Raw genomic sequence first — 21,626 nt, forward strand, 5'->3', positions numbered from 1 at the left:
TATTTTGGTTGAGACCCCCAGTAAACGATGACTGTTTAATGGTTAATAATTGTCATCTATTGCTGACCCCCACTGGATGGTGCAGCCGCTGGTTGCTGAATGTTACATGCTGACTAATAGCATAATCAAAGGCTGATGAGGCTTAAATTAATAAGCCGTGATGCCTTCAACCAAAATGTAGTGTTTCATATAACAATGGCAGTCTGGTAGGATTATGCCTTGCATTCATACCGCTCACAGGTTTTCTCTTGCATCTATCAACGCTTAGTAACAAGATCTTTTGGCTGAAGTGGAACGGGTGAAACAAAATAAATTTCGAGAACCCAAAAAAAAAAATGTAATTATCCAAAAGGTTGTTTCAGCTAAAAAAATCTATCGTAATAGGAAAGAAAATCATACATTTACGCGCAGATGTTTTAGTGATCCTGCACCGATCTTCCATCTGATTTCTAAGATATGGAGCATGTTCTTCTGCAGTCCCCTTTGAGAGCTCAATATTGAAATGAGGACAGATCAAACTCACGTTTCTTGTCTCTCTTCATGGATGGGAGTTGCAAACCAATTTGCTTGCTTTCAAGAATGTGATATACCTAGATAGTGAAGCATTTTCCAGAATAGCTGTGAAATCACAATGAGAGAATGAAAATATGACGCTGATAATATGATGAAATGATCCTTCTCCATGGTCTTACCAATCACCAGAAAAAAGAAAATCTGATTTACATACATCAACTACCATGAGAGAGCATTAAATATAAATAATACAAAAGGTTGGTCCATTTACATTGATCATCACCAAAAACGGGGGAAAAAAAGAATGATTCATCATGCTGATTTTTTTTGATGGTGGAAGTTGGAATTGGCCATCAAAATTTTGAGAAAGAACGAGAAAAAAAGAGAGTTCAAAACAAAGAACAGAATGGGATACAGCAAAACATAAGCAAAAAAGAAATTTTAGAAGATTGGACAAAAAAATTTAGATAACTGACTCATTATCCATCACCAGCCAAGTAAAAGAAGCTTTAACAAAGCCATCCGAATATAGAGACCATTCTTGGCTTGTCTGAAATATGCAGCCCTAGGATCAGCATCAACATCCACTGTTATCTGTACAAACAACGGATGGGATGTAAATTTAACTGCTCATAGGAGGAAGAGTGATATTTGAGACATTTCAACTACGAATGTGAAAAGTAGACAACTAATCACCTCATCGAGCCTTGGGAGAGGATGCATGATAATAGCATGCTTTGGCATAACATCAAGCACCTTCCTATCCACTATGTACTTCCCACGAGCTGCTTCATAAAGATCTATCCTCTCACCAAACCGTTCTCGCTGAATACGTGTCTGATAAACAACATCACACTTTGAAGCAACTTCCAATAAATCCATGCTCTCTTCCCATTCCACACCCTTAGATGTCAAGTAATCTTTTATGTCATCCTGTAAAGAACAAATACAGTTTCCATCAATGTTACCTTTACAATAAACACAGTTGTTAATAATAAAATATATTAAAACTCATCCCGAAGAGAAGGCAAGAAAAATGGGGGGAAAAAAAGAAAAGAAAAGAGTTTACCTAGACACAAGCTGAAATTATATAAAAAAGTAATGTATGAAGTCAATGGAACATTGTGAACAAAATTAACCTTCATTTTTACAATGTCTGGAGCGACAAAGTAGATCTTTGTGTCTTGGTACTTAGCAATTAAATAAGCCAGTGATCTGACCGTCCTCCCATTAGCAAGATCTCCAACCAAGCCCAGTCTAATTCCATCCAATCTACCTATTTCTCTTTCAATAGTATATACATCCAAAAGAGCCTATACACAAACAGGAAAGATCAGGGTTCAAGAATAATAATTAATAAGCAATACAGATTGCATTATATTTAATTGCAGGACATCCTTGAAGTGAGGTATTCTCCTTGTCCTGTATCATAACCTCTATTTCTAAATCAGCTTATCAATTGATATGAACATATAGTGGCTTTGAATTTTTTCTTTTTGAAAAAAAAGAATAAAGAAACAATCAATTAGCTGAAAGATCATGTTTCCTACTAACAAATTAAAGTTCTACAACAATGAATAACACGATCAAATTCTGCTTTTCTTTGTTCATATTGCTTTTAGGAGTCATCACTGCCTAAGAAGGATGCTTTTATATAATAAAATAATGAAAATTTAGCTTTCTAAATCTGAAAAAAACTTGCTGATTTCATACATTACATTATCATTTCTGTGTCATAAGCTTCTTATTATAGGCGTTCTTATATCTCCAAGTAGAGTTATTGAAACAACAGCAACAAACAATTCTTGGCCAAAATTAAGCTCACGAATTGACATCAAGGTGGATATTATTTTTTTTCCAGAAATGGCGACTCATTTTGATGGATAAACTGAGTCTTGCACAATAACCAATATCCTATGTGGCATACAAATTGCAGAGAATTGCCCTATTTAAGTCCTATAATAGGCCAATTTATGCATAGAGTATGTCTCCGAGAAAGTTAAACCGCTATATTCTGAAAGTCATTAGCATGTTTATAGGATAACCGAATCTTTGTTTTTCAACATTACTTTACGAAATTCTTATTAGGTTTTCTCAAAAGAAGTTGATAGCTGTAAAAGAATTAATATGGCAAATAACCCATGTATCATTTGTTTTATGTCTTCTGTAAGTTATTCATTACTACTGTGCCTTTTTTTTCCTTTTTCTCTATTCATGTCACCATGTGCTTTTTTTCTCTTTCCTTTTTTGCCCCTTTGGGATGGGGGAGGGGGGTCTTGTCACAGAGAAGTAAATTTGCATATTTTATGTACCTGAGTTGGATGCTGGCCTGGACCATCTCCAGCATTGATAATTGGAATATTAGCAGTAGAAGCTGCTCTTTTAGCAGCACCACTTTCGAAGTGTCTCATGACAATTATATCAGAGTATCCTTCAACGGTCCTTATTGTGTCTGCATGTCCCATTTGCTTTCACATCAAATGGGGGAATAATAAATGAAATTAACAATAAACAGAAATGATGTACCTTCAAGAGTTTCTCCTTTTGCTGCAGAGGAAAATTCTCGTGCATTTTCTGTTGTCAAAACTTCTCCTCCCAGTCTTTTCATAGCAGATTCAAAAGAAAGTCTTGTTCGTGTGGAAGGCTCATAGAATAGAGTAGCCATTAAATAGCCCCTTAATATTTTACTTGCAGATGAATTTTTTTCAATTTTTTCCATTTCACGAGCCACTTCAAATATATCAGACATGATTTCTCTATCAAACTGTTGAGATTCTATTACATCATCAAGTTGAAACTTCTCTCCTACTGAGATAGATGACTTTTCAACATCAAGAGGATAGCATGGCCCACCACTCCTGCATACTGGTCTTCTCAAATGACCCATCTGTGAGGGCCATGTAAAGGACAGATGTTTATCTTGTTTATAAATAGATGCAGAAGATGAGTTGACCAAGCTTTGCTGTTTCGTAAAAAAATTTGAATAAAAGCTTGATTGATTACATCCCCTGGGATACTTCGTCAAAAAATTTGTAGATGGCCTGAAAAGAAGCTTTTCTTTGTGGATGGCATATGTTTGAGGAGATAGAGCCATTGAATTAGAAGAGATTATCCAAGACAGCAGTAATAGAGCTTCACACTCATATATGCCCCAAGAAAGCAAAATTACTGTAAAACCAGATTGACAACAAAGTGCCAATAAGAATTTAACATGTAATACAGATATCTTAAAAAAAAGGAAAAGAACTGACTCGCGCAAGGGACTGAATTGTAAATTTCATGCAACAGCAAGTCCTTAATATAACTATGCTTCAACATGAAGGAATTTGAGCAGCAGGATAAGCATGGAAATTTTTATGAAGTACATGCATATACGAAAATGAAATGGAAAAATACCACAGATTAACAAAGGAATTATTACTGCTCAGTGAACAACAAACAAATGTTCTAACTGGCACAAAGAAGCTAAAATCTAGAAAGACAGTAAAGAGGTGGAATAAAAGGGATATGATTTCCTAAGCAAAAAGGGAAACATTCCAAGGTAAAGGAAAGAGTTGAAACCTTTGGTATAATTGATAATTATTAGTACGGAGTCAGGATAATCGCAATCTTGTCTGCAAGGAGCACAGCTCAAGCACTACAGGGCAAGACTATATGAACATGGATTTTGAGCAAGTTAGAATAGAATCTCAACTTACTTCAGTACCTGGTAACCATGAAAAGTTTGTTTCCAGAGTAGTTTGCTTCTAAGTTTCGATGTTTTTTTCCTTTTGTCAAAACAATAAATAGAACCAAAATAACAAACTACGCTTATCATTGGTATGATTCTTCATTATATGAGAAATCCTTATATACCCTAGCATCCTCATTCAATCCTTTTTCATTTCAGCATAGCAGAAAGTCAACAGGGCTTTATGAAAGATAAGCTAAACAAATTCAACCAGCTTTTAACTTGGCATCAACCCTCTAACTGGGTGTACGTTACAGGTAGTGCTAGGCCAATTAGCATGTAGGGCAAACTAGCATACTAGTCGTGATATAAACTTATGATACCGAGGAGGCACTAGCATTCATCGAAATTACAATAATCATAATTCAAGATTACCAGGATCAGCCCTTTACTCTAACATAGGAGTCCTTTTCTTTCCTCCAATGAACTTCGTGAAGATTAGGATTACAAGAAGTTCAAAAAAATAAGGAATAGAATATCCCAGGTGAAAGAATATCACTCTAGAAGAGTATTTATCAAAACAAATATCACATTGACTAAAGAATCCTTTCAGAGTAAACATAATAAGATATATTCTTTCTATTTTATCAAAATAAATTGGCTATTCAGTATATATACCAATTCAATGATGAAATACAAAAATATTATTGGGCTAAGACTATCTAATCCCTGGAATCAATATACTTTCTTATAGACTGAGAGTACTTATGAATGTGGTCTTGATTTTTGGGAATAAATTGACTGCCAACTGCATGGATGCTCTTTTATGCAGTATTTACAATCTTTAGACGTATCCACATTATTCAGTGAGCCAACTAATTAAATTAGCTCCAAGATATAGAAATCCTAGATATCAAATTGTGTTTCTTCGGAAATAGTACAATTTAAACTTCTATTGGAACTTCTCATTTTGAACTCTATTGGAACTTTTTGTGTGTGTGTGTGTGTGTGTGCGTGTGTAAAACTAATTTTGCTTTCTTGGGGCACACACACACACACATGCATACATATACTACAGGCTCAAAGAGTTAGTTGTATTTAATTAGGATGTGGATCCTATAAAAAGTTTGGCCGATAGAAGTTGCATTACGGCCACAAACAGAAATACTCGTGATTAATTAAAGAACGCCATTTGGTCTGAGGAGAATGGTCTTATCACTAATGACCCCACAAATCACCCTTTCCATCACTTCCGTCCTTCCTTTAGTCTTCTTTCTGACGTTCATTCCCTCAACTGGAAACAAATGAAGCCCTATCGCCTCTGAAAAAAATGAGACTTGAATTCCTTTAGCACCCCAAATTACAGGCTTTCATCAACGAAAGAAGATCCAGCATTGGAAACCTCAAGATCACAATTTTTCCCACTGATCCAACTCTAATATAAATAACCCAATCCATTAGCTATTACAGGGTAAAAGAACTAATCCTATCCATCATCTGACAAATCTAAACGCATTCCCACCCCTTCTAACCGTATCAAGAACTGAAACAGAGGACAAGATCGAGCGTTACCCTAAGTACCCTGCTTTCCATTTCGATCAACAACCGAATCCCCTCGACACACGCTTCAAACCTCAAGAAATTCGACCCTCCGGTTGCTGCGAGGGCTTTTAGGGGTTCTCTCAGCGAGAACGAAGCAGCGGCGGAAGAGGGACGATCGCGATGGAGGAGTGGGGCAAAAGGAGAGGATTTTTATAGAGATATATGGGGAGCGAGGGGGAGAAGGCGTACCTTCACCTTGTGAGGAGGGCGGCGGCGCCAAGGGAATATCACAAAGGGGAGGGGGGTGCCTGCGGGCGATGTTTTTTTGAACTTTATAAAGGAAGCGACGGGCGCCGTGCTACGGCGATAGCAGCCAGAGCCAGTAGCGTTTGTTTGAAGCGTTACAGTAAAAGTGTAGACAACTCCAACACGTATCTGTACATGAAGAAATTGAGGGAGAGCTGTTACTTAGGGCTCGTTGGGTTCGCGGGAAAAGAAGGGGGAAAAGTGTGGTCAACAGGAAAGTAATGAGATGCCTCTTGTTTGGTTGGAGTTTTCAAAGGAGAGAGAAGGAAAAGTTGTATTCCCATGGGAATGTGATTCCCACATTTCATGGAAAAGTCTTTCCCATGAGAAACATGGGAAAGTTACTTTCCCATGAGGCGGGAATCACTCCATTTTTACTTTTTCCCAAAAAGTCCCTTCAGCATTAAAGAAGTATTAAAGTGGCATTAAAAACCTAATTTTTATTAAGGGCATAATAGGAATTATATATAACTTTCCTAGGAAAGTGGATGGCCAACCAAACATAAGCACCTCGAAAATTTGTCACTTTTCCATGGTCAACTAAACATGTCAAAAGTACTTTCCTAGGCATCCTCTCCCTAGGAATTTGTTTCCCAGTAATCATATTCCTAGGAAGGAAAATGCTTCCCGCGAACCAAACGAGCCCTAAGAGGTAGTTTGGATGTGCTGACTTTTAGATAGAGAAAGTTCCATGGATCCTATTTTTTTTGAATCTTTAATCTTGAATTAATATATTTTTCTTTTCTTTTTTTTGGGTTAGAACTATAGAAGGAAAAAATAAATAAAAAAGAAAATGATTTGGCTAGAGTTTTGTCATATTCTTTAATATAAAATAAGTTTGATAAGATGATATCATAGTTAATTGGATCTAGTAGCAATGGGAAAGGAATTTGACATTATATTATGCCACATTCTTAAGCAGCTATTTGGGAACTTGAGCGAGAGCACAATCGACACGTCCAAGTCGGTCCGGGAACTTGGACCAGGCCACGGCGGCGACCGGATCCCCTGGATCCTCCCTTCCGCGCCGTATGATTGGTTGGTCCCACAAAGAATTATATTAACAGTTGACGAAGATCAAATAAGGATAGAGATTGGGACGCAACACACGTACAAGAATCAATTTTTAATAAGTTGGCAAACTTGCCCCATAAAAATTTAAGCTTTCCATAATAATGGTAATACAAGAGTTGTCTTGTTTGACTGCTGCGATACCAGGTATCAATTCAAAAATTCTTGGTCCATTGCTTTGAAAAAAACCGTTCTTCTAAATCTTCCCAAATTTTGGAAGCTGTTCTCTAATGAAAATATTATCTAATATTTTTTATAGAGAGCACATTTAGAAGCTATAGAATATTCACGTCATTGCTGCGATCCCATAAAGAACATATAGAAGATGTGGTGGATGGCTGTGAAAGAGACCTATCTATTAACCCTAATTAACTTTTGGCATTCAAAATTATTTTTATGGCACGTGACCAGGTGTAATAATTATCGCCAATCAAAGATTGGGAAACAAGGGTAGCACCTGAGTTTGCTAGAGATGTGGTTAGTGTAGGGCAAGAACAAACTTGGATCAATGAAAAGAGTAGAGGTGGGGCTATTTTAAGCAATAGTGGAAGAGTTAATAGTAGGTGCGGAACTTTATGTGATAATGGTGATAAATAAAGTCTAACCAAGTAAGGAATGCATTATTACAGAAAAAAAAGGAGACGTTTAATGAACCATAGAAGCGGAAGAAAAAATTAGGAATCTCCTTTTGATAGCAATCAAAGACCAATGCCCCATCTGGCAGGGCTTTTGGAGAGCCAAAAAGCGTTTTCTGCCTTTCAAAAAGCACTTTTAGATAAAATAAGAGTGTTTGGTAAAACAATTGAAAAGTTGTTACCTTTTTTAAAAAGTTAAAAATAATTTTTTAGGAGAAGCTCCATTTTGGAGCTTCTCTGGAAAAACACTTTTAAATTCCGTCGAAAAGCTATTTTTTATCAAAAATACCCATAATAAAATATAACAATTACACAACATGTCCCTTTATAATTCTGAAAATCTGTAGAAGTTCCAATAAGAAACCCTAATCGCCGAATAAATTCCCTCTCATGAAGAAGGTATTCTTTTTTTCTATTTTTATATGCATCCTTTTGAATCCTATTTTAGAAAAAAAAATTTATAATTGTCTCCATTCCTTCCGAAACAAGTCATATTCCATCGATTCTTTTCCATCTTATATCATAGAGGACCACGACATCGCGGTCCTCCTCTGAGCGTGGAACGTGGCATTGTGGTCTACCTCTCGTGTGGACCATGGCATCACGGTCCACCTCTCAGCGTGGACCACGGCATCGTGGTCCAGGCTCAAGCGGGGGGAGAGGGCGACATAGGACCGCGACATCGCGGTCCTCCTTTGAGCGCGGACCGCGACATCGCGGTCCGCCCACTCTCTCTCCTGATTGATCTCGCGGTCCACTGTGGACCGCAAGATCAATTGTGTTACAGAGAGAGGTTCTCTCTTTGTTTAAGAGAGAGGATCTCTCTCTGTGTAATAGAGAGATAGAGAGAGAAAAAGGTATTCACGGTTATTAGAAAACAATCAATATACATGTCGAATCAAGATATTATTTATTTTAGTTTATGTATGGATTGCATTGCTAGAGATAAAGAGAGGAAAAGGTATTCACAGTTATTAGGAAACAATCAATATACATGACGAATCAAGATATTATTTGTTTTCATTTTTGTGTGGATTGCATTACTAGATTTTGTTTATTATCATCAATTGATATGAGGAAGAAAAGCAAATTTGAGAATAAAGTTTGCTACATAACGCTGTTCCTTTTTGGGCACAATATTATATTACATTATATCATAATACATTAATATATTATATTAAATAATCTAATATTATGTTATATTATGAAAAATTAATTTACGCAAATAATTATAATATTTTATATCTTTATTATTGTATTACACTATAAATATAATATTATATTACATTATATCATAATACATTGATATGTTAGGTTAAATAATTTAATATTATATTAAATTGTTATGTTATAGTATACAATATTATATTACCACATTATATAATATTATATTACGTTACAGTAATATTATACTATATCATATATTTATGTATTTGTTTCCCTAGATGACAAGCCAAGAGGGGGGGGGGGTGAATTGGGTTTTCTAAATTTTTAATCCCTTAATTAAATTGATAGATGAATGGATAGTTTAACTAATGTTAATTAAGTGCGTGTAGTGAAATTAGAAAGGCACACAATACAAACACACAAGAAATATAGTGGTTTGGTGCTCTCCTAAGTATCTACGTCCACTTCCCAAGCGTCTTCTTGGAAATTTACTATAATCCCGCGGATTACAGTTGGATTGTTTGCCGGGCTCACAATCCAAAAATCTTTACAATTTGGTTTTTCGGGATCACCAATAACCTACGTTGGTTTTGCGGGCTCACCAACAACCTACAATGTTGGTTTTACGGGCTTACCAACTAACCTTACAATAAGATTGATAAGTAACAAAAGAGAGCTCCTAAGAGAGAAAATAACGTAATTATAAACTACAAAGAAGAGTTTAGAGAATATTTATCGCTTTTGGAGGAGCTATTCTCTTCTTCGTCAAGCTTGCTTCACTTCACAAGGATTGGTGGAGCTATTGATGACTCTTTGAAACTGCTCAACAACTTTCTTTTGGCCCTTTTGATGAAGCAATTGAATGAGGCTTTGTTGTCTAGGGTTTGCTCTTGAATGTGCTTCTTTAATATCCAAAGATTTCTTCCTTTGATGAATAGTGTCACTTAAATACTTTCCAAGCTCTATTAGTCATTCGCCAGATATTTGAATAAAAAAACTAGCTGTTTCTAGCCGTTGAAAGCTCAAAAAGCACTTCTACAGAACTAGTCGTTGGGTTGTCACCCATGCTGGGGTCGACCCAAGCTTTTCTAGGGTCGGCTCAAGTTACTGTTCATCAGTCTTGGGGTCGACTCAAACTTCTCTGGGGTCGGCCCCTGCTACAGTGGGGTCGGCCTTCTCAGGAAACAGAGAACCTTGTTTTTCTAACTGTTTTCACTAGGGTCGACTCATGCTTTCTTGGAGTCGACCCATACTATAGTGGGATCGACCCAAGCTCCAGTGGGGTCGGTCTTCTCAAGGATTCCAAAGACATGGTTTTTGAATACTCATCCTGGGGTCGGCTCATGTTTTTTTGGGGTCGGCTCCACTGGGGTCGGCTCAAGAAAACTTGGGGTCGGCCCTCTCAGTAATTTACAGAGAGTTGTTTTCTTTGAGTTCACAAGTTGAAGTCGGCTCATGGTTCTTTGGGGTCAGCTCCTCTCTTGGGGTCGGCTCAAGGATTCTTGAAGTCGGCCCCAGTTACTGTTCATCTGTGCCATTTTTGCAAGGATGTGCCAGATCATCCCAAAACGTGCCTCTCCATCTCTTCTAGGGTTGACTCCTACTCTGTGCCAAGTATGTCACTCCATGCTAGTGCGTGCCATATGTTCTAGGTCGACTCCAAACCTCTCTTGGGTCGACTCAACTCACAATTTCCTGCATCTTAAAGTTAGACTAGTTCAAAGGATCAATAGAATATATTTCAAATAATTTTGAGTGTATGGCACGATAGAGCTTCATACCCTTAACAATGAAAATTACAGTTTTGCCCTTGAGAGTATTCTTGACTTGAAACTTTGCCGAAATAGATTTAAAAGCTCTCTATCATTTTCTACTACATATTTTATCTCGTTGTTAATCATTGAGAGTTATCTTGATCTCATTTTCTCAATGTATTGAGGGTATGGCATCCCTTAGTGATGTATCAAGTTAAACTGTATTGTTAATTTGATATTCTCTCAATTGTTGTGTTAATCATCGAAATAACATTATCATCCTCAATATTAATACATATTATATTTTATTATGCTCTTTTGTATAATACTATATAATGTCCTTTATGCTCATTTTGTCATACCAAAAGTACTTTCTTAGTTTGTTTACCAAAAACATGTTAAAGTACCACAATACTTTAGAAATATAGTTACCAAATAATAAACAGCTCTGCCAAACAGGGCCCAAATCTTTGATGTCTCCAAACAAAACTCCTATTGCTGGGAGGGACACTAGCCAGGCTTTGAAATGCCGGCAGAAGACAAGAAGAAAGTGGTAGTTGAGAAGGCTCCTACTGGAGAAAAAAAAGGGCGCCCCCCTGATGCACCATCGTCAGGACGCATATGAGGAAAAAGACTGTGGTACCAAATGCACAATTAGAAATGGATGACTTTGATACCATGTTAAGGAAGAAATTTGTAGCCAAAAGGCTTGATTTTTATTAGCTATGATGACATGCTTATACACACTTCATATGGGATTAGTATCCCTACAAAGGGATCAATATCTCTACATCAAAGGAATGATATGATCCGTATAAAGAAAGTCTCTACAAATATGTACATAGTTGGCAAAATTAAGGAATGATTTCCATCATATAGGATTATATAGTTGGTCGTATCTGCCAAATCCGGTCGCATATTTGGCCAATGAAATCAAGAATGATTTCCATCACATAGGATTGTATAACTACCCATATTTGCCTATTTGGTGCTGATAGAATCCAGAAATATTTTCTATCAAATCAAGAAATGATTTCTATCACAGCTCTATTCCAACCCCTTCGCCTTTACAAGGCTTCTCTTTCCATCATTTTCATTTCATCCTTCTTTTCACTAAACTCTCCTCCAAATCTAAGAGGTAAGCTTCTTTGAAGACTAGGAATACGATTTGGGTTGCAGTGTGACTTCAACTATAGTGCAACTTCAACAACCACAACTTCATGCAAATCTTTTTCACTTAAGTGGCAAAAAAGCAAGTATGTATAAATCTGGAGAATTCCATAAAGGACCCGATAAGACATACACTCTTTTACTTCCCATCACTGCTAAGATATGGGACGGTCTCTGATCTCCACTACTTATGAGCGTTACAGATAAGGGGACCTATAAGACGTTTTGTTACCAAAAAACAAAAAGACTGTAAGAAGTTTGTAATGTCTCATATTGGTTGTGTTGATACCCAATAATCTGTATTGGGAATGTTCACATACAATTGTATCAGCTATAGCAAGCTACATTTTATTCATTCTGATCATCTTTCCTTTTTTTTTGGGTCTCCCCGAGATCTGTAAATTTAAATTCAAATTCGGCTTGGAGTCCTATCCAATTCCAGATTATCCAATCGAAATTCTATTAAAACATCTCTTAGGTTTTCATATTAGGAGGTCCTAAAATATTGAGATGGTTATGTCATATAATCTCTACTTTGCACAGGTCTTTTGCATGAGTTTTACAACAAGAAAACCAAGAAGCACTGCTCTTATGCACTTGGTCTTTGGCTCTTAGTATGCAGTTGTTTCTGTGTCTTTTAGTATTTTGGATTGTTTCGTAAATGCCTATTTTTGATGGTTAATCAACTTATGTTCAGCTTGATAGATCTTATATATAAAGATCCTTCTTTCCGGAATTATAGATTACCCTACATATCTTTTGCTTGTGCACTGGATATTTTTCATCGTACTATTCTCCGGGTTCTACCAGAAAGAACCCACTTTCATTTAAATGATACAATGCTGAGGAAGGGATCATTAGAAGATGAAGGTTGATTACCTCATTTGCTTGCATTGATTGGACTCTGATGCATACTGAATGCTATTTAACTTCTATAGATGGATCTTGTGTTTGAACCTGAGGATTGGATGAGATATTTACCATTGCCTTTTGTCATACATTCTATGGGACTGAAGCTGACCCTTTTGGTGAAGATGAGACAAATTCACTGGCTATCGCCAAAAGAAGTAAGATGAAAACGAGTTCTTGTGTTCCTGATGAATAACTCACGAGGCTGTGTTGATGTTTTCTATCTCAATGATACGGTGTGAGCCAATTTTGAATTTATAAACAAGCTAGGAGTTGATAGATGGTCCTTCGATGACATGAATACTTCTCCTGATGGTAAAACAATGGCGGTCAGTCCAGTTTGTTTTGGTTGTGTAATTTAGACATGCTAGGAATTAGTACGAACTTCTTGCGGAGCATCAATGTGCAATGAAAGCTACTTATAGGTTGAAGTATGATAGTTAGAAATCAAATGCGAGCTTTGACAAAAGTCACAAATTTTGGCCCTGGTTTGGTATGATTTCTTTCTAATTTTTTTTTTAAATATGAAATCTAATGCAAAAAATATATTTAGTTATCCGATTTCTATTTTTTTTAAAAATAACTTTTATTATTTCTGAAAGAAAAGTTAAAGTGAAAATTCACATTCACCTCTCTTTTTTTAAAGTGCATTTTTGCTCCTCTCTCATCCTCTCCACCAATCCTCCTGATTTTGGTGCCGCCCTTCCGACTCCTTAAGGTCTTGGCCACCCTCCTTCTCCCCACTACCGTCTGACTCTTCGGTGACTTTTTTTGCTGCCTCGCCACCGTCCTCCTCAGTCTCACCATCTCTTCCGTCCATCTATTTATTGGTTCTCTGCGTCTATTTTCTGTCATCGTTCGTTCATTATTTCATTCTCGGTGTTCATTTCTAGCATCCATCTTCCATCATCGTCCGTCCATTAGTTTGTTCTTTTGAGAACGGTGGTGTTCGTTTGTTCCCAACATTTGTTGGTTTGATTGAGCATGATTCTGTTCGAGTGGCTCCGATTGCATTGTCTCCAATTGCCTCCTTCCCCACTCTCCATCCTCTCTTGCTCGGTTCCATACTTCCGACTTTTTCGTGGCTTTTCATTTTTCTTATTAAAACAGACAGAGAGGGGGGAGGGGGGGGGGGGGGGGGGTAAAATATATTTTCTATTGTAAATAATTTTAAGAATAAAAATAGTTTTTTTTTAAAATATTAAAAAATAGTAATGACACCAAATGCAGCCTTAATAGTGGTGAAGTTCCTAAAAGTATATATACAGATAGATAGATAGATAGATAGATAGATAGATAGATAGATAGATAGATAGATAATAACTGGTAAAAGCGTCAGGAATCTAATGCAAACCTGGATGAATTGATAGCCCTTGCAAAAGAACTCCAGGTTCAACACTCCAGCTGTAGTTGTTGGAATGATACTTAATTGGCATGTCCTCTTATTGCTATTTTCCTTACTCTCTGACCTTGCAAGGTTCCCTATCCTAAATCGCAAAATTCTTATTTATTTATTTATTTTTTCATGGGCAATACTGCAGAGTACTAGAATTCGTCCCTCATGGGTCCCAGCTCAATTGTTCATGCATCCAAGCTACATGCATTGAGCTGCTACCAGGCATTTAATTTTCATATTATCTTAATAATTTTTAAAGATTTATTTCTCGGTTACATGTGATTACTTGAGGGTTTTCAATCAACTGGTTTTGCAGCTCTAAGGCAGATGTGTGTGCCTATGCTGCTGCTGAAGTGAAAAAAAGCCTCGAGGGGTTAGTGCTCTGGTATTTGTGCTTTCTGGTTTTAAATTTGTACTTAATTTGGATGCTCTGTTGGTCACACACTACTTTGGAGGAGAGAATTTTGTGTTTTGGGGTTGCCAAGAGGGAAATCAGATTCTATTTGAATACTGATATGCAAAGAGAGCTTGATCACTTGACATGGAGATCGAATTTCCTAGTTTTTGTTTAAAATGTTTTTCACAATTTATTTTCATATAAAAATAAATATTTTTTTAATGGACGTCTGTTTTAACTTGCATATTTGTCACTTTACGGTCAAAGTTTCTACGAGCAGCTGCTCATTGGAAAAGACTCTATTCAATGGTATACGCTTTTGCTTTAAGTCGTTCTAGTAGTTTAGATATCTGATAATTGCATAGTATGAAGTTCTTGCAAGGTTTCATTAGGAACTAAGGCCATTGGCATTGAATGAATCATATCATATTTCCAATCCTCTTTAACTTTTATAATATGAATTTTTTGTTTAACAATTCTTTTCCTTATTCTTTGTTGTTTTGTTTTTTATATATGGATTTCTTTATACTTGTTGGAAGAATATTGCATAAAATTTGCTACATTGTTGTTTTTATTATGTTAAAATGGTGTTATAAAAGAATAAAAAGTAGAAAATGTGAAGATGAAACAAAGCACCAGCGCAGTCAGAGGTGATACCCGATCGGCCAAGCTAAGCAGGCACATGTGGTCATCAGCCCACTCCCTCAAAGCCCAACTTGAATTCTCAGAATTTTTTTTTTTTATTAAGCAAGAGGACTTGCTTCCATATATCTGACATGGAGCTAAAAATAATGTAGGAGTTTTAACATTTTTGGAACACTTAATTAATAGGAGATAAAATTAATTTTATTTTTTAAAATTAATTTTTTTAATAAATTAAAACATCAACAATACTTGCTAGAATCTTTTTTGAAAATTGAAGATATGGTGAAGTAACGGCAACTCTCTCTTTCAGGACCCTGCGAATCCAACCAAAACCTCACAGAACCCACCGAGAATCAGTGCATATCTTGGTTATATTTTTTTATTGGATCATTTGACCCAGTTTTATATTCTTTCTTTGGTCAACTCATCATTTCTATGTCAGATATGCATGGGATGCTGCAACATCACCACCTTTCTTACAGAAGTGTGGCCATTCAGGTACTCATCTTTGACCACCTTTTGCTTTATGCCGAGTGAAACTTTATATACAGGCAACAATCCCTATTTCAGGTTATTGGATTCAGCTTTACGAATTTCTTATTATCATTTATATTTATGGGCTATATCCTTATTCAGTGCAAACCTTTTGAAAGAAATCCATGAACCCTGCAGGATTCTCTGTAGCTTGGGGTTGTCTGCCGACCGATGCTTTCCAATCTCTTATACCTTTCCTTTTTCTACCCCACTACCCCACATTGATCTTCCAAATCTACATGCTCTTCCTTTGTAGCTCTTTTAATTCCTTTAGCTAGGCTCTGTTTTTCCAAAACATATTTGCTTATTAATGCAAACTATTTATCAGACTGACATTTGCATGTCCTGGGAGTTGATGCCGTACCCTACTGAGTTATGTGTTAGAATCATACTGGATGGAAGCAGCCTCATGGCTGTGATAGCTGTGGATTGGTCTTTCCCTACCATCAGTCAGTCATCTTGAGAATGAAAGCCATGGGCAACATAAAAGATTCCATCAAGCCAGGATTGAATAAGTCCTTTGTAAATTCTATTCCAGTAATTTCAGAAATTCTCTTATCCAATTACAGATGCATGTCCAAAATGCCAATTATTGCTCAGAATCTTCACTCCCATCTGCTATATGGAACAGAAAGAACGAGGCACACATATATATATGATTGTGGTATATCCTTATAATCTTATCGGTTCATTGAAGAGCAAGTCGGACCATTAACTTATTGCATGTCTTTTAACTATCACAAAAGTCAGTGGGTAAAGGTTAAATTTCCTCCATTAGTAAAGCTATTTTGGAGAATATGATCGTGGATGTGAAGTAACATCATGATTTGAGAATTTGAATTCAGTTTATTTAAAGAACTTGATAGAGAGTTGATGCATATTTCAGTTTATTTCCTTTATCAACTACATTAATAAACTACTGTCTCTGCAACATCCCTACTCCACTCTGCAGGAGAATTAAACTCAACACAGAGTGCAACCATGCTGCTCTCTCTGGTCATAGGTATGCCTTATTTGCGAGTCAGGGTCATTCAGGTTGACATGATCAAAATGGTAACATGAAAGTAGTCTTGCTTTAGTAGCAATGCTTCAAATTTGCAGCTGCCACCTTGGAAATATAGATGCAAACGCCGGTGATCCACAAATTGGTAAATTTTATCTTCCCTAGCACATACATGAAGCTGCTTGTCTTGTCTCACTACAATGTTTTAGCCAGTAGTTGGACATACAAAAAGGTAACAAGTTTCGTGGCATAATGAGGACTTTTATTGTTGCAGGTTGGGATAGAAAGCAGTATCTTACAGGCACTGGAGAGGCAAATTTGGTAATGCTTTGTAGTTAGAAATGTACTAGGATGTGGACACATCATCTAACTACTTTTTTTGCTGGTTTGCCATTCACAGGGAGGACTTGTTTCTGGTGGATTCAACTTAGCCCAAAATTTGTGAGAGCTACTACTCTTGTCACAGGCTTGTGTTTCTGCTGCATCAAAGAATCAGAATGCTGTTGTTCTCATTTGATCATTTTGGAGTGTCAATAGTTTTGGGGTTTAGATAGATGAACCCTTCTGTATGTTTCCAGTGATGGCACAGAAAAGGGAGTGTTCGTAGCTTTACTGGAATGGAGACTCCACAATGCTGCCAAGCTGATAGAGGTTCTCTTTCAATATTAACTCCCAGGGCATTCTCCTGGATTAGCAACATAAGTTTGATTGCTTGCTACTACGGTTCTCCCATCGAGCTTGTTCGAAAGTGGTATCAGAACTTTTACTCTCGAGCAAGAAGCACGGGTTGAGGTATTCTCCTTGTTTTCATTTTATATCGAAGACTAGCAAAGAAACATTGAGGTGAATCTTTTTGGCCATTCTGTTTACCAATGTTGAAGGCCGGGAAAGCTGAGTTTGAGACACCCGAAAAGGAAACCATGGAATGGGAAGAAGCATTTGTTGCTTCGGGGAAGCAGGTGACTGTAACCAATTAGAGCTAGTCCCATATTGAACCATCCACTTTTGTTCAAACAGTTCTGTACGAAGAACTTATAAACTTACTGCTCTTCTATTAAGTCTACTTGATAACCGAGTCCACTCTTGGCTGGCACAGAAATGCTCATTTATACATCTTACTTATGAATGACTTTCCACATTTTCATACATGGCAGACTTCATGAATGACCTGAGAACCCAAGCAAACTCTAATATGTTGATCTTGAAGCTCTCTAGGTAACTTTAATGACAATGGTCATGGCAATTTGAGATTCCATGAGGAGCAAAATTAGGAATAGAGCTAACTTTTACATTCTTTTTGCATAAAATAGCTACTTCATGGCTCAAACCGACCAAGCATTATCATTTTACCAAGCAATAACATTTTTTTTTTTAAAATAGAAGGGTTTAATCCTTATCCCTTTTGAGGGTGATTCTTCAATACCAGTCACAGTTTCACCGTGAGTCATTTTCTTTGAAACCATTCATCAAATCTAAAATGATAGCCCACTCTGTTACAATTTATATAATTTAAAGCCCCACACAGCATATCAACTCCAATCATTATTAGACAAGCAGAATTCCTGTCACAGCAACCTAACAGGCTAACACCAACAACCAAGAAACCTATCGAACACTACCAAAATAGACCCATTGACAAGCATTTTGTCTTGCTGTTGCCGCTACGACCTATCAACCTCTTGCACTCGCGCATGCCCTCAAACGCCCCCCGAGCCTGACCATTCTTCCAAAATCACACCGTCCACTTGCAGATCCCAGGCAGGAGCTCTGGTACCAATCTCCTTTCCATCGCATGCATCCATTCCATTGATGGAGGTTGCCGTCTCTTCTTTATCTCTCTTTTCTCTCGTGCTTGTTCGTTCCTTTTACATAAAAATATATCTATTTCTATGCACGTCCCTTTCCCTCTTGTCTCAATCAGTAGATCACCTTTCCTCTACCCGCCCCAATGTACCTCGCATTTATGCCTATCTTGAAGAGCTGGTCGAGAGATACCCAACACCAAAGCCTGAAGCCCCACCCACAAGTCCATGGAGAGCCATAAAAAGAGAGGAGATAGAAACTCCAAGCGAAAGCCAAGCAGGTGAGAACGGTAAGGAAAGAAGATACGAAGATGAAAAGGGGAGAGAGGGGGAGATCCAGAAGACAAGAAAGAAGGGGATTGATTCCCATTTCATTTTGGTTTGCCATCACCATAGTTGATGGTTATAGTACATGCATCAAATGTAATCGCTCCACCGAGTACAGAATACAACAAAAGCTACAGTCCATCTCCCCCTCTTCCACCACCGCCACCATTAGAGCTCATCATCTCCACCACCATCCAAAAAAAAGGGAAAGGTAAAAAGATTGGAACTTCCATATACTCTGACTAAAATCGAAAGAAAAAATAAATAAAAAAGCTAACTTTCGATTAAAGAGAGGGGAAAGAACACACCTTTTGCATCACCACCCATCTCTCTCTCTTTTTTTTTTCTTTTTTTGATAGACGATAGAACTCGGTTGGGAACTAAAATTTTTTCTTTTTGAAAAATTGAAAGCTAGAACATCTTTATCACGGGTGAGACGAGGATGAGGAAGAAGAGGAGTGATGGAGGGACTGGGTGATGAAGGGGTGCTGGAGGAGCTGGAGGGCGTTGAGCCGCCTGGCGGGATCCTTCTGGAGGCAGCAGGCGATGAAGCTCCGGAACTCCGGCGAGGCGGTGGTCGGCGCCTCCGGGGGGTTGGAGTAGCAGATGGCGCACATGAGAGAGGCCCAGTCCCCCTGGCGGCCGAGCTTCTCGCCGAAGGGGAAGCGGCCGAGGTAGAACTCGAGGATGCTGAGGCCGAAGCTCCAGATGTCGCCGGCGTAGGCGTTGTAGATGCCGTGGTTGAGGTCGGTGTTGATGCGCTCGGGGCTCATGTAGGCGATGGTCCCCACGGAGGAGTTGCAGGGGTCCATGGTCTGGGCGAGGATCCGGCTGACGCCGAAATCGGCGATCTTGACCTGGCGGGCGGTGTTGATGAGGAGGTTGGAGGGTTTGATATCACGGTGGACGATGTGCTGGCGGTGGAGGTAGGCCAATCCGGTGAGCACCTGCCGGGCGACGTCGGCAAGGAAGCGCTCGGAGGAGACGCGGTGGCCGTCGAGGGAGCCGCCGTCCATGTACTCGAGGAGGATCTGGATCTCGCCGGCGTGGTCGTACATGCCGTGGCAGCGGACGACAAAGGGGTTGTCGGCGGTGCGAAGGATCTCGATCTCACGGCAGATCTGGCGGCGGACGGCGTCCTCATGGTTGCCGTAGATGACCTTGAGGGCGTAGATCCTACCGGTGGGGCGGTGGCGGACCATCCAGACGGTGCCGCCGGTGCCGCTGCCGACGCGGCGGAGGCGCTCGAGGTCGGAGAGTGCCGGGGTCTGGGAGGAGGCGGTGGGCGGGGTGGCGGAGGCGGAGGCGGAGGAGGATGAAGGAGGCGGCAGGGGGAGGGGGACGGCGAGGGAGGGGTCGCGCTGAGGGAGGGGGAGGGTCAAGTCGGGCCGCCGCCGTGGCCGGTTCGTGGTGCCCGCCTGAACCGGTCTCAAGGGCGCCGGTCCGGGTCTCATGATGGCCGTTCCTTCTTCTTAGGATGACAACAAGAGGAGGAGGAGGAGGAGGAGAAGGAAACCATACAAAGAACTATATTCTCATCTCATTTATCAATAAAAGAAGGATGGAGGCTTTGAGGTTGGAGGTATTGATAGATATATAATAAGGGTGTGAGTATAAAAAAAGGATGATGAGGTGGGGAGTTATTTGGTTGATGGAATTGTAGCACGAAAAGGAGGAACGAGAAGAGAAGGGGGAAAAAAAAAATGTTATCTTTTATGAGGAGGGGGGGGGGGGGGGGGGGGGGGGGGGGGGGGGGGGGCGGGGGGGGCGCAGAGAAAAAGGGGAGGAAGGGTTCGAATATGAGAAGGGGACAGAAGAGAGAAGAGGGGGGAGAATTTTACAGGGGAAATGATGAGAGGTGAGATGGGAATATAAAAGGGGGAGGAAAAGGTTTAAGAGGAAAGGGGCATTTCATTGCTTCTACGTCTTTTGTTCTTTTCTCATTTTTTCTTACACCCAACCGTAGGGCTTGGGGGTTCCATCCGAACCCCACGTAGGAGAGAGGTCACTCCGCCAGATCAAATAGAATACGGCGTCCGAAGCATGCTCTTGTTGAAATGGAAATGGTTGAGTCTCTCTCATAAATTCTTTAATTTTTATCATCTATCTATATACAAATTTATACAGTTTTTATATCTTTATTTTGAAAAAAGAGAGAAAAATTTCACACATGCCAATGAAACATGTGTGCCCATCAAAATGCGTGTTGGAATCTTGCACTCGTCCTCTGTGACACTTAAATGATCTTAGTACCACTTGTTCATTAGATAATTAAGTGATACAATCACTTGAGGAATATAACATTGGAGGTGATCCAAAATATCTTCTTGTAAACAAGCCTGTGTAACAATAATATGGTCAATTAATTTGCATCTCTTTCCTGCTTTGTTCTACATAGTTGAAGTAATGTCGATATGAGAACATCAATTTGTTAATAATCTCGAAGTAAAAATACTTATGAAGAACTTTATATTAGTGGGTTCATTGCATTAAATGTAACTATTGCATGAAAAAAAGAATCACATATATCCCTCAAAAAAGGAAAAAAACTCAACCCCATTAATTTGAATGCCATTTGCTTTTGCTCAAGCATCGAAACTCTTTAGCATTCGATTAGATATTTGAATTCAAAATCCAATTTTACTAAAATTTAGAGAAAGGTGGCATTTCAAAGACTACCCCCATGTTGTAGCCAATACTTTTGAGCTTTTTTCTATAGAAAAAGTTATGAAAAATTAAAAACTAGTAATTCTTGTTTCATCTATACAAGGTTAACGAAAAGAAA

The 21,626-nt window shown here is 38.6% G+C and overlaps 2 protein-coding genes across 2 annotated transcripts; both read right to left on the reverse strand.

Annotated features, from left to right (window-relative positions):
- Positions 1 to 634: 634 nt before the first annotated feature.
- On the reverse strand, positions 635 to 6,037 carry LOC103718403 (aspartate carbamoyltransferase, chloroplastic). Its single transcript, XM_039125766.1, has 6 exons — positions 5,981 to 6,037; positions 3,040 to 3,681; positions 2,826 to 2,965; positions 1,653 to 1,826; positions 1,210 to 1,446; positions 635 to 1,107 (listed from the first exon to the last, which is right to left on the reverse strand). The coding sequence occupies exons 2-6, from the start codon at positions 3,605 to 3,607 to the stop codon at positions 1,000 to 1,002; spliced, it is 1,227 nt and encodes a 408-aa protein (XP_038981694.1). The 5' UTR covers positions 3,608 to 3,681; positions 5,981 to 6,037; the 3' UTR covers positions 635 to 999.
- Positions 6,038 to 18,855: 12,818 nt separating this feature from the next.
- LOC103718404 (mitogen-activated protein kinase kinase 5) lies at positions 18,856 to 20,572 on the reverse strand. Its single transcript, XM_008807210.4, has one exon. The coding sequence runs from the start codon at positions 20,293 to 20,295 to the stop codon at positions 19,267 to 19,269; it is 1,029 nt and encodes a 342-aa protein (XP_008805432.2). The 5' UTR covers positions 20,296 to 20,572; the 3' UTR covers positions 18,856 to 19,266.
- Positions 20,573 to 21,626: the final 1,054 nt, after the last annotated feature.

The sequence above is a fragment of the Phoenix dactylifera genome, chromosome 1 (assembly GCF_009389715.1).
Source record: "Phoenix dactylifera cultivar Barhee BC4 chromosome 1, palm_55x_up_171113_PBpolish2nd_filt_p, whole genome shotgun sequence".
Lineage (NCBI taxonomy): Eukaryota > Viridiplantae > Streptophyta > Magnoliopsida > Arecales > Arecaceae > Phoenix > Phoenix dactylifera.

What these genes read in the sequence shown, in the direction of transcription:
- LOC103718403 (XM_039125766.1), bottom strand. Translation starts at nt 3,607, where the DNA reads ATGGCTCTATCTCCTCAAACATATGCCATCCACAAAGAAAAGCTTCTT. An exon ending in AAAAGGAGAAACTCTTGAAG is followed by an intron (nt 2,966 to 3,039) that starts GTACATCATTTC and finishes TGGGACATGCAG; the next exon opens with ACACAATAAGGACCGTTGAA. An exon ending in CTCTCCCAAGGCTCGATGAG is followed by an intron (nt 1,108 to 1,209) that starts GTGATTAGTTGT and finishes TTGTTTGTACAG; the next exon opens with ATAACAGTGGATGTTGATGC.
- LOC103718404 (XM_008807210.4), bottom strand. Translation starts at nt 20,295, where the DNA reads ATGAGACCCGGACCGGCGCCCTTGAGACCGGTTCAGGCGGGCACCACG.